The 13116-nt window shown below is 48.4% G+C and overlaps 1 protein-coding gene across 2 annotated transcripts in view; it reads right to left on the minus strand.

The window, feature by feature from the left end:
* Positions 1–1745: 1745 nt before the first annotated feature.
* The window catches only part of ASH1L (ASH1 like histone lysine methyltransferase), a 76549-nt gene continuing 65178 nt past the window's right edge, over positions 1746–13116 (minus strand). Inside the window, exons 20-28 of one of the 2 annotated variants that reach the window (XM_081891287.1) lie at positions 12746–12994; positions 11820–11906; positions 11442–11532; positions 10059–10197; positions 8668–8844; positions 6370–6532; positions 5663–5703; positions 3784–4088; positions 1746–3011 (exon numbers count right to left, since the gene is read on the minus strand). In XM_081891287.1, coding sequence (XP_081747413.1) covers positions 2920–3011; positions 3784–4088; positions 5663–5703; positions 6370–6532; positions 8668–8844; positions 10059–10197; positions 11442–11532; positions 11820–11906; positions 12746–12994 — 1344 coding nt within the window. In that variant the 3' untranslated portion in view covers positions 1746–2919. Of the gene's footprint in view, positions 3012–3783; positions 4089–5662; positions 5704–6369; positions 6537–8667; positions 8845–10058; positions 10198–11441; positions 11533–11819; positions 11907–12745; positions 12995–13116 lie in introns of both variants that reach the window. The other variant, XM_081891286.1, reaches the window with a different exon arrangement.

Raw genomic sequence — 13116 nt, forward strand, 5'->3', positions numbered from 1 at the left:
TTCTCCACACAAGGCCAGGGATGTAACATGATGAGTCATGTACCACCTACTGGCAGCCGTGTGAACTGCAACGTGACAACAACCTTACATTTTTATGTGTATAGGAAGATACATGTTTGTGTACAAAAGTGCAGAACAAGTGAAAAAGAAAAACACCCAAGCCATTGAATAGGAAACATTTTTTTTCCATTTAATACTAGAATCTCTCAGTATTTGAGATGCAGGCCTTTTATGCAATTACATCCAATGTTAAAATTGGTAATACATAATTTACAAAGATTAACATCAAAACAATGGTCTATTTAGATATGCTCTTGTAAAAAGGAAATATCTTAGCAGCATTTCTCCTCAGCAACCACACGGCCTATCCCCATGCAGACTAAAAAGAGTTCGTATCTATATTTGCAACAAACGTAGTGCTTTCCCCTCCCCTCCCCTATTTTCCTGGGCTTCCATCAGCGATCAGGTGAAGCGCTGCCAGTCTCCTCAGTTAATACAAAATAAGCCACCCACCCACCCAGAATTTTTTTTAAAAAGTCAGTAATTTTCTACACCAGTAAGAAAACAAAACCAAAAACTTAAAAAAAAACCCAAAACCAACAAATTCTTCGCACTTACCTAGAATTTGATTGTCTAAAAAACATCGTTTTTAGTCTTTCAACGAAAGAAAGATAAAATGGCAGAGCTAGTGTCTCGCATCAGGGCAAGCTTTTCATTATTCTTCTTTAAAAGGACCTCGTGTTTTTTTTCTTTCTTTTTTTTTAGTGTTTAACACCATTTTGAGATGACGATTTCCCCCCCGTTTTGAACTAAATGGAGCGACTCAAAAGATTTTCAGACATGCGATTTTTTTAAAACTTTTTTCCCCCCTACGACACACATGAGTATTTAATACTCAGGGTTCTCCTGTACAATGCTTCTCTACAGTAAGAAAATATTCCAAACTATTTTCTTATTTGTCTTCTCTTTTTTTTAATAAAATATGCTTTCCCCCTCCTCCTCCTCTTTCCCACCCCTCTCTTAAACCCCCCGCCCCCACCCCAAACTTTTTTTTTTTAAATCGCCAGGTTAAAATTTGAATGGAATGGACCCTTTTGTTGTTGTTATTGTTCCAAACGAAGAGTAAAATAAGGATTATATAGTCAACGAGAATGTACAATCAGGACAAAGGTTGGTCCGTCGGGAAGGAACACGGAGAGAGATTGTGAGAGAGAGCTACCATATTGCTTTACAACCACACAGCAAAGGAAGGGGGAGGAAGAGAGAGGGAGATTTAAGATATATACAACTTGGCACATTTAAAAACGGGATTCTTTCGTAAGGACATCTAAAACAGGACCATAATATGCATATGAACGCCAAAGAGAGACTGAGAGCAAAGCCACGTTTAAAGGGCCAGTGTATGCCTGACTGCCAGCTCCCTTTGCCCGTGCAACTGCCCGTGAGTTGCTGGTGTCCGGAGGGAGGGGGACATGTGGTACGTCATCATGGAGTCACGCCACTCCCTTGGGCCTGGCACCGGACGACAGCAACCAGGGCGGCTGAACACCCTACTGCGTCAAAAGCAAGGAAACGGTTCCTTCGCTGCAGCCGACGAGAGTTAACACTTGTGTCTTTTTAATCCACCCCCCCCTCCTTGGATTAAGGGCAGAGAGAGAGGCGGGAAGAGTAAAATACACTGTCTCTTTAAGAGACGGGACGCTTTTAAGCTGTACAGGTTTTATATTTTTTCTTCTTTTTCTTAAAAAAAAAAAAGAAACACAAAGAGTAGTGTTAATCAGTGGATAATAGTCTACGGTTTCACAACAAATACGCGCTCAGAAAATACTGCTTGACGGTTTGTGTAGTGAAAGGTTGGTTTTTGTTTGCCTTTTGTTGTTTTAACAGTTTTCCTTTCTTTCTTTTTTTTTTTTTTGTCTTTGAAAGTTTTCACAATGCACTGGACACACAAGAACCACAGCTTATTTAATTTTTTTCTTTTTTCTTATATATATATATATATATATATTTATATATAAAACCCAACCGAAAACACTAAAACGAAAAATAAGTAAAACAGGGTGGACTTGGCTTTATAAAAAATCTTCTGCAGCAAAATAAAAGGGGAGGGAGGGATAGAGAGAGAAATTAAAACCACCGTTGTTCTCCTTGACCGCCACCCCACCCCGAGGTGCAGAACGCAGAACCAAGTGCTTTCATTTCGAGTCTGCGGCCTCCGCGGCGATGGGGCGCTTTCCACGCAGAATGTCCGACAGCCCCCTCGCGCTCAGAGCGCCACACTTCCTCTGTTGCATCTTGCGCAAAATCGAAGATCTTGCCCCCCTCCCTGTATCTTCAGCCCTTCAGGGCCCGGACACTTCCTCACGCCGTCACCTCCGCCCTCCCAAACAACTTCCGAAATCAGACTGTTGCGCCAGCTGAAGGAGAAACGATGTGGGTTCCTTCGGAAAGAGCGTGGTTCCGAACCGGTTCACCAACACCCCCCCACACCTTGTACACCCCCCCTTTCCCCTCCCTCTGGCGCAGGGACGCTGGGGTGGGGAGGGTGGAGGGGAATAAGTTAAACTAAAATTTGACCATCTCGGACAAAGAACCACAAGGTTGTTTTTTTTCCTTAGTACCTCAACATTGACAACAAGGCACGCCCAACACCACACACATTGTTAAGACCACTGCCAGGCAGGCCGCGGGTGAAGGGGCAGGGCGGCGCGCCTGCCCAACCGTTTCTTCTAAGTGCTACAGAACCGTGGGGGGTTTTTTTTTTGTGTGTGTGTCAGTTTCCTCTTGCCCACCTGACGCCCTCAACGCACACTGCAGAGGCACAGGAAGGCGGCAAAGCCTCGCCCGTCCAAGTCCGTCTCACGCACAATCCGACGGCGGAAAACTCCAGGCCGCAGCCTCTGTCCCCGGGGCACAGCGTCACTTCCGAAAGCTGCTCTCGGGAAGAACCAGAGTGCGCCGCCGCAGCTTCCTCCCCGAACCTTCCTCTAGCAGGTACGTGACGTCAATTGCTGGAAGAGACACACGCACCAAAGGAAAATAACAGTGTGGACTAAAGAGAGCAAACGCTCTTGGAACCCAAGAAAGATGCTTTGCTACTTGGTAAAGAACCTCAGACCCGGAGGGCAGACGCCTCTCTCCCTCAGGCCATGCCCGCCACCAGCCTTGCTCTGTACCACAGAGGACCTTAAGCAGCACCCTAGTGGTCCCGGGCCCTAAGGAACTTAGATTGGCTTCAACCAGAGCCAGGGCCTTTTCAACACTGGCTCCGGCCTGGTGGAATGCTCTGTCTCATGAGACCAGGGCCCTGCGGGATCTGATTTCTTTCCGCAGGGCCTGTAAGAGTTGTCCCGCCTGGCCTTTGGCTTAGAATCAATTTGATTCCCTCCCCCCTCTTTCTTTTTCCCTGTCTCCTCCTGTGAAGAGGCTGCATCTTAATGTTTTAATGTTGTATTTTAATCTTGTTTTTTAAGTTGTATTTTAATCAACTTATTTTTATTATTGGTTGTTAGCCGCCCTGAGCCCGGTCTTGGCTGGGGAGGGCAGGGTATAAATAAAATAAAATAATAATAATAATAATAATAATAATAATAATAATAATAATAATCACTACTACTACTACCAGCTGGGCTAGCTTTTGGTGTGATGATTATCTGGGCTGCTTTACTCAAGCTCCCCCACTCCCAAAAAAGTTGGGAGCTACACATTACTAACAATCCTCTAACTTTAAAAGAGGTTTCTGGCGAGGGGAATAAGAAGGGGGGCTGCGCTCTCGCCTCTTACCATTTTTCCCTGGGATTTTCTCTAGGAGGGTGAGGAGGATGAGGTTGAGCCTCTCTCGCTGCATGTTCCTGCGTTCCTCCGGGGTGCAGGGCCGCCTGGGGACGGGGCTGCTCTCCTCCACCTTTTTCTCCACCTCGCCACTCTCCTGAGGAGGCGCCTCTTTCTCTGGCTCCTCCAGGCTGGGCGCCGGCTCGCTGGGAGCCTGGTCCTGACTCACGATCACGTCTTCCATGAGCGGCAGGGGGTCCTCCTCTTGGCTCAGGTCTTTGTTCTGGGGCTTGGAACGGTCAGACTTCCAAGATGACCTGAGAAAAGAGACGTCAGCCACATGTCAGGGGGAGAACCTTCCAACATGGTCCTCCCTCTCTCTCACACACACAAATGGGAGGGATGCACACTGCTGCTGCAGCTTGCACTCCTTCTGTGCTGAGGGCTCCCTGTGTCCTTCCTCTCTAGATCTCTGAAAGGGTCATGTTTGGGAGGCAATCCCCCCGCCACATATCCCCCGTCTTCCTACATAAGAGGTCACAGAACCCAATCGAGAATGTACTGTATTTTTCGCCCTATAGGACGCACCTAGTTTTTTTGGGGGGGAATAAAGGGGGGGGATTGATTCCCCCCCCCAGCCGCGGATGTCTGCCTGAAGCGCGGGGCACTCTGCTTCGGTGCGCCCTGCGCTCCGGGCAGCAGGCTGCTCTCCGCAGCCTAGGGAGCCCTGCTGGAACTCCCGTGGGCTTCCCAGGCTTGCTGATAGCTTCCTGAAGCATGGAGAGCAAGAGGGGTCGGTGCGCACTGACCCCTCTTGCTCTCCACGCTTCAGTGAAAGCCTGCATTCGCCCCATAGGACGCACACAGATTTTCCCTTCATTTTGGGAGGGGAAAAAGTGCGTCCTATAGGGCGAAAAATACGGTACCTTTTCAAGGCACCACAGAAATGAAGCAGCAGAATTCTGGGCAGCGCTACTTTAGGCTATGAGCAGTGTGTGTGTGTGTGTCTCAGTAGTACAGCACTCTGGGCTTTTGCATAGAAAACACTCCAAGTTCAAACCCCAATGGCATCTCCAGGTGGGGCTGGGAGATACCCCTGCGTGAAACCTGGCAGGGCCACCGCCAGTCCTTGTGGACAATGCCAGGCTACAGGAGTCAAGGGTCTCACTCTGTAAGGTGGCAGCTGCTCCTCAGAGGAACACCACACTGGGGAGCGGGCCTTGGAGGAACGAACATACACGAACACACACACACACACTGGGCAGATGTGTCATTTCTGTTCCATTTGGAGCAGTGATTTTTCCCCCCAGACCTGAGAGAGCGGCTGCCTCACTACTGCAGAGCAAACATCCTTTAAACAAGTATAGTGAAAACACCTTCTTTTGCTTGCCGTCAACTTGCTGCCAAACATCCTTTTTAGACAGGGCACAACCAGAAGTGTGAAGAGTGTGTACAGGAGACTGCTGACCCTGAGTTCTGGGAGTTGTGGGAATCCTGGGTTACGGCATGCCTCACTTTATTACCACCATCCTATCTGCTTTGCAAGGGGTGGGGATTGAGGGACAAAGCCCCTCTTTCTATGATCCTGTCCCTGAGCTGCCCAGAGTCATCTCTACTGAGGGAGCACCACACTCCACTTGCATGCTGCCTCAGCTTTCTGCTAGCGGCTTTGCAGGATGCCTTCTCTGTACTGCTTAAGGGTCGCAGGCAAGCTAGGCTGCTCTTGCTCCCATCCTGTCTAACTCAAAGGAAGGCAAGGAAAGTGCCATTTGTGCTGCAGGTAAGCAACTGAGAGCAAGAGCTCCAAAAAGGTCTCTGCAGAAGCACCCACCAGACTGAAGGCCCTAAAAAAAAGAAGAAAAAGGAGCCAAAAGAAGCTAAAGCGACTCACCTGCCTCCATTCCTCTTGTAGTTGTCTGGTACATAATGAGGCTGCAATGGAGGAGTAAAAGAGAATCAAGTGAAAGTTCAGAGGAGGCTTAATGCTGTAAACGCAGAGAAATAGCACCTGCTTTGTTTGCAGAAGGTCCCAGGTTCAAATCCCCCGGTAGGGCTAGGAAAGACTCCCTGCCTCAAACCCTGGAGACCTGCTATCAGTCAGTGTCAACACAGCTGAACCAATCATCTGACATGGTAGAAGGCAGATTCCCATGCTCCTTTTTAATTCCATCCTATATATTCAGCAGCATGAGAGTTATTTTACTTGAGGCTCAGTGGGAAAGTACGTGGAATTGAACAGCAGGGTGGGGAGGGGGGAAGAATGTGATTATGGTATAATGCAGGTGCTTATCAGTGTACAGCTTGGAAGAGCCTCCCACTCTGCCACTGCTGCAAAGGAAATCAGATCTGAAGTCAAAGGAAATCAGGTCTGAATTCATCCAGGAGATGGCAGCTTCCTGCAAAGGGTGGCAACTTAAAAGAGATGCTCTGATTGGAGTTGCCTTTGGCTTAACCTTATTATTCCACCCTTGTGTCCGTAGGAACAACCGGTTTGTGGTTACTGGTGTTCGCTTGTAACAAATTAAACGAAAGCAGAGTTTTAGCATGTGGGTTAGGATTCCCCTTGATGCCAGAGAGAGAAGTTGTGGAGCCGCTCACCGAGAAGTCTCTTTTCGGCGTCATCCTTTTGGGGAAGTGGTCGAAGGCGTAGGACTTGGTGCAGACTGGGTAGCGGTTCCGGTGGATCTTGTAGAAAAGGTGGGCTGACTTGTCGAGGCGGTAGTCGCAGATGTAGACGTCCTGCTCCTTCACCCCCTTTGGCCTTCCTATAGGGAGTTTTGGCACAGCAAGAATATCAGGTGAGGCAGAGTGCCAAGAATCAAAATAAGCACGACTAGGGAGCTTAGCTGTTCCAAATTCCTCCTGGCAGGGCTGGAGAGGGTTTTTAAAAACTAAAGGAACTTGCCACCCTCGCAAAACTGCAGGATATTGTCTTTTAAATCCTTGTTACTGTAACTTTCCCTGGACGGAAGCAAATGTTTGTTCCTGCACTTAAAAAGAAAAACAACTCCTCCTATATTCTTACCTCCAAATGAAGTTTAGCATGTGGAAGTGGTTAAGAATTTGGGGGCAACCTTCTGGTTTTCAGCACAATTCGCTTTCAGGTTAGCCACATCCGAGGGCAGGTAATTCTGCTCTGTGTGTCTGCCTGGTGAGTAGCTAAAACTGGCTCACTTAACCCTCAGCACATAGACGCAGCAAGGACTGCCTGCCTCCTGCAGATGCTGGCGGCTAGGCTAAAGCAGTGAACCTTGCACAGATACACGTATGGAAGGGCCACAGCTCAGTTGCAGAGCATCTGCTATGCATGCAGAAGGTACCAGGTGCAATCCCTGGCATCTCCAGGTAGGGCTGAGAGAGACTTTTGCCTGGAGAGCTGCTGATGCTGCCAGACAACGTGTAGATAACGCTGAGTAAGATGCAGAAAGGAATGACTCGGCATGAGGCAGCTTTCTGTGGTCTGTGTTCTACAGGGAACGGAAGTTAAGTCTGTGCTGTTGGATGAGACCAAAAGGGCCCAGCAGCCAGTTTTCTACAGAGGACCAAGCTGATGTTCCTGGGTAGACCAGAGGCAGAGCTTGAAGGTAACAGACTGTGTCAGGGGTTGGTAAGGCTTACTGGGCATGGGCCAGACCACTCCCGCAGAGATCCTCCGTGAACTGGACTGGCGCAGTGCGATGCTGGAAATCACGTCTGCACATATCCGCGGCACCGGAAATCACTTCCGCACATGCCCAGATGCAGGAAATCGCATCTGTGCATGTCCGCGGCGCCGGAAATTGCTTCTGTGCATGCCCAGATACCGGAAATTGCATCTGCACATGCCTGCGGTGCTTCTGCGCATGCCCAGACACCGGAAATCGTGCCTGTGCAGAAGCGATTTCCAGCGTTTGGGCATGTGCAGAAGCAATTTCCAGAGCCGCAAAAGCAAGTTCCCACGCCGCACTGAGCTGGTTTAGCGCAGCACATGGGGACTCACCAAGCAGGCAGCTCGGTTCGGGGGTGGCTCATGGGCCAGTTAAGTGACCCCCATGGGCTGCTTCCGGCCCATGGGCCTTAGGTTGCCGACCTCTGGGCTGTGTCCTCCACCCCCTCTTCTCAGCAACTGGCGTTCAGCGATTCCGTTCAATCATCACAGCTATAAGCAGCTGTTGACAGAAGCTTCACAGAGGTCTACCAGCCATCTTATTTTAATGTCATCTGAGAGCCACGATCCATCATCAGGTATGGTGGCAGAACCACTGAAATTAATGGGCACGAACAGCTTTTGCTCCACTGATTTCAGTGATCCTCCTGGGAATTTTAGGCGGATACCACCTGTTTGGTCCAGAATCCTCCTTCGTTGGCCTTTACCGTCAAGAGTGATTTAAATGGGTGACTCTCCGGAGCTCGAAGCAGCAGGGAAAGAAAAACACTTCTCTATGTTCATTTTCTCTACACTATGCATAATTTTATAAACCTCTGATGGTGCCTCCTCCCTGACCGTTAAACAAAAAATGCTTTGGATTTCCTTGTGAGGAAGATGCTTATCCTCATCTTTTCTTTGTTGTTCCCTAGTCTCATTTCTTTGTTGTTCTCTAATCTCAGGGTTGTGGGTCAAGCCCCATACTGCGAAAAAAGATTCCTGCACTGCAGAGGGTTGGACCTGATGACTCTTAATGGTTCTATTATTCTATGGTTTGCACTTTTCCCAGCTCTACCATCTCCTTTTTAGACAGGGCACAACCAGAACTGTGAAGAGTGTGTACAGGCTGCCGAAGGGGTATTTCAGGGCTCAAACAGGAGCCTTTACCTATTTACACCTGGCACTGTGCGCTGGGGAGCACAACAGCCTGGGATTATAGGTCCCCCTGGAGAGAAAAATCAAGGTGGCTCCAGGCCGCCGAAACCATTGACTTGCCTTTGCAATAGGTGTAGAGATCCAGGACGCAGCAGGTGCCCACCACGGCCTCCAAAGGGATGATCTCGTACAGCGGTACCCGGAACAGCTCGTTGTGGTAGAACTTCCGGGATGGGGAGTGGTGCGTTTCATGCGGACGGAAATAATGGTGGCCGAAGGCAAACCGTTCCTCCCTGATATAAGGAGGAAAAAAGGAAGGAGGTGTTTCCATTGGAGCTGAGATGATGGACCCAACGGACCCACACGCTTCCTCCTCCTCCTCCTCTACAGAATTTGCTCCCTTTTGCTTGGCTGACAGCCACAAGCCCTGGGATTCTGACACAACAGGTGAGCTGAGAGGAGAGGTGGTTTGGATGCTGACGATGGAGCACTGACTCATGAGAGCCCCAGCCAGACCCAAGGTGACCTCAGTGAGGGAGCTTGGCTTTTATTCCTCTCCCTCCTGGTTGCCTGCAAATGAATCTGTGTTTACGGAGGAGCTTAATACGATCGCTGTTAAATATAATTAAGTTTTAAGTGTGTACTCATTGCCAGGCCTCAACTAGAAGCTGGGAATTGATCATTGCCATGCGGAAAAACACAATTTTACAGCAGAGATTTGGCAGGCACCCTCCTTTTCAGCATCACTCAAAGATGTTTTTATGCTGACTGATTTAGACAGCTGTCAAAATTTTCTTGATTAGCCATTTATTTTAATTATTTGGCTTTTATGGCATTTTATGCTTTTCCGAACTTGTATAGCTTGTTGTACATGCACCATAATATTTTGTGTAACTTGGTGGCATATATATATATATATATATATGGTGGCATATGTACATAAATATATATTATAAAAAACAAATATATTTATGGGTGATGAGTTCTGAGGTTCAGATCAGCCAAGCCTAAGATTGAAGATAAAAGATCTGAACTTAGGCCATTTCTCAGTGCAGTAAGAGCACACTAGTGGAGGAGCATGACGACATCCTGTGAAGCTCTCATTGGTCTCTAGAGACAGGGCTTAGCTGAACCTCCTGTCTGCATTGGACACATCCGCCAAAGGAGGAGAATGATGTCACCAAATGAATGATGCCCTCCAACCCTCCCGGTCTTGCTGGCTTACAACTGCAGCTGGCTATTCTTGCTGGGGATCATGGGAGTCCAGCAACATTTGGTGTGTGCGTGTGTGTTATAGGTTACCCACCTCTTTAGTTTTCTCACCACAGGAAAAGAGGTGGGAAAATCTTACGGCTTCATGAACTGCCACCACCTGCTACTTTCATGCAAGGGAGAGATGGGAAAATTCTCCGATGACACGTTTTTGATGGGAGTCCAATGTGGCTGGTCTCCCACCAAAGTGAGATCGAGCTCCACTTTTTTAAAGCAAGGTGGGGCTGGAACTTACTTCTCGTTCTTCCAGAGCTTTTCAATACGGAAGATGTCGAGTCTCTCTCTGTTGATGTGGGAGAGCAGGCGGTACGACTGCCGGACAGGGTGGCCGTCTGGGGTCCTTCGGCTGTCTCTCATCAGGTACACGCAGTCACCTGTTGATGGAGTGGAGAAGGGCGTATCAGAGCGGCTTTCTCATACCCCAGCAGGGTGGATTTACAGAAGCCTAACAAACTGAGTGGTGGTAGCAGAGGTGGCTCAGCAGTTGAAAGCATGGGCTGCGTGCAAAAAGAACTGCCAGGTTCAATGAAATGGCTTCCCCAGCTAGGAAGCCGGCTGGATCAGACCAAGCCTCTGTCCAGTCTAGCATCCCATTTCCTTTAGTGGCTAACTAGAAGCCCACAAAGCAGGAGCTTAAGGGCAATGGGTCTCCCCTGTTTGGTTTTGAACAGAGACATCCTGACAATGAACAGGGGTGGCCCATTTAGTCTTAGTGGCTAAGAGCTGTTGAGTGGAGCGGTCTCCCGCGGGAGGTTGTGGACTCTCCTTCCTTGGAGGTTTTTAAGCAGAGGTCAGATGGCCACCTGTCATGGATGCTTTAGTTGAGACTCCTGCATTGCAGGGGGTTGGACAAGATGGGGCCCCTTCTGATGCTACGATTCTGAGATTCAAATACCATGACTTTTCCATAAAAGCTGCCTAATTCCCTTTCTCCTACCCAACAGCCACCACAGAGCCCCGATTCCTGAGACTGAGGAAACAACCTGGAGAGCTGCCGCCAGTCAGACCAGGTGGCCCCAGTGCTTAGGTGGCCCAAGATTTCTAAATCGCTTAATGTCTCACCTTTAATTTTGATACCCTCAATCAGTGAGCAAGGCAGGCTCAAGCACCTTGACAAACAGCAGTCGCGAGAGAGGGGATGGATGCCCCAAAGGACCCTCTCGGCTGCCTCTTAATTAATCCAAATCCCCAGAATCAGTCCTTTTGTGTTTGAGGTAGTCCCTGGAGGGGAAGGGGCACCAGGCACTCTATGCTATACTGTGAACTGTATGAAACACCTAGAAATCTTCAGCCGCGACTCCTATCCTCAGTAATATGGATAGGATTAAGTATCTGTTGTCTGGTTCGGACAAGTCTGTAATGTTCAACGCAGCTAAATTTGCAGAGAAGGCTGCTAAACTTAGAACAAGCTATGTGACTGCCCTTGAGATTTAAGGTTCCTGTTTTATGTAAGCTTTATTTATTGTATAGGTCAAGTTTTTATCTTTATGTCATTTTTTAATGTATAGTTTATGTTCCTGTGCTTCTGCTTGGCTACAACCTGTGTTTTGGCTGCCTTCTTAAAAACTTTGAATATTATGAATTTCCCTCCCACCCCCCAGGAAGTCAACACACCCACCTTGACGTAGCAACAGATCGTCCCGTAACAGACAGATGAAGTAAACGCAGCCAGGCTGGGCGTAATGAGGTCGGGGAATCATAGGAACCTCCTGCGAGAAAGAAAAAGGCAAAAGGCGTTGACACGTCTTGTCATCCTGACTATGTTTAGAAACCAAGATGAACGCAGACGCAGCACTAATAAAGCCTGCACCCTCCATGGAACTCTGGGGACCGTGGTTTTGTGAAAAACATTTGAACGCTGAAAGGCTACAATTCCCAGGCTTCCTTAGAGGAGAAAGCCGCTGAAACAGCCTGGCTGTGTAAAAAATAAAGAGGCCAATGGAGTGAGGGTTTCAAAGTCACCCTGCCCAGTTCTGGGCAAGCGAAGGTGGCTTACCCTATCCACTGTGCGAGGTTCACACTGCTCACACAAGTAGTGTTCGACGTCAGAGTTCACCCCCATACAGTCACAGTGCTGCCAGACCTACAGGAGGAAACAGACACATCAGAAAGTGCGGGAAAGGAGATCCACCCCAAAGCATCAGAAGACGAGTTTTATTTATTTTAAAGCATTTCTGAACAGTTTAAGATTTTTTAACTCAAATAATGCAGCCTAAAAACAATGTAACAGCATCTTAAAAACAGAGATTATCAGGGATGGAGGCCAGAGAGTCAATGTCAAGCAGAGTAGAAAATACTGACTCATATGTGCCAGTGGTCTGATATTATTATTATTATTATTATTATTATTATTATTATTATTATTATTATTATCATCATCATCATCATTATCATTATCATCATCATTATCATTATTAGCTGCCCTTCACCTGTAGATCTCAGGGTGGTTCACAACATAAAATTACAATATAAAAACCACAAAATTCATAGTTAAGGTAAGACCATCAACAAACCAATAATGCTCCCTCTGATGACACATTTAAAAAGGGCATCGGATGTCAATTAGCCAAAGGCCTGGTTGAAGAGGAAATTTCTACCTAGTGCTTAAAGGTGTATGAAGGTGCCAGTCAAACCTCCCTGGGGAGAGCGTTCCACAAATAGGGAGCCACCTTCCGGCCTTCTTGTGGAGGAGGCACATGAAGAAGGGCCTCAGGGGGTGCACCTCTGTTCTAATTGGTTCAGATTCCTCTGGCCCACCAATACCAGGCTGCTATAGAGGAGGGAATCCAGCCATTGGTCTGGACCTTGCCTTTTGACAGAACAGGGCCAGGTACAGGGGCTACGTGTGAGCAGACGTTTCTCATCTGCAGCAAGAACGCAGCCCCGTCTTGTGAGGGAGAGGAGCGCACAACCTGCCCTCACCATGCACTTGTCGCACTGGATCATGAGCCCTTCGTCCTTGTACAACCCACAGATGCAGCGGATCACGTCCTCGTCCTTCTCGTGCCCACTCTCCTTCTCGCACATGGAGGTCTCGCTGCTGTCCGCCTCGCTCGCCGTCTCTCCGACGATCTCATCGATCTGGGCAGCTGCCTCGTGGCGGGCGTTGTAGTAGGCCTTCCGCAGCCGGCAGACGTCCCGCCCAATCGGGGATTTCCTGCCGTAGTACTTCTGAGCAGGAGACAAAAGTCCAGAAACTCAGAGCCTTTCCCACCCCCACTGAAATGCCCTTTCTGCTTCAATCTTTGCCGCCATAAAACTCTGATGTAGGCGCCCCCTACCCCGGTCCCATC

Source organism: Podarcis melisellensis, assembly GCF_964234715.1.
Source record: "Podarcis melisellensis genome assembly, chromosome: 16".
Classification (NCBI taxonomy): domain Eukaryota; kingdom Metazoa; phylum Chordata; class Lepidosauria; order Squamata; family Lacertidae; genus Podarcis; species Podarcis melisellensis.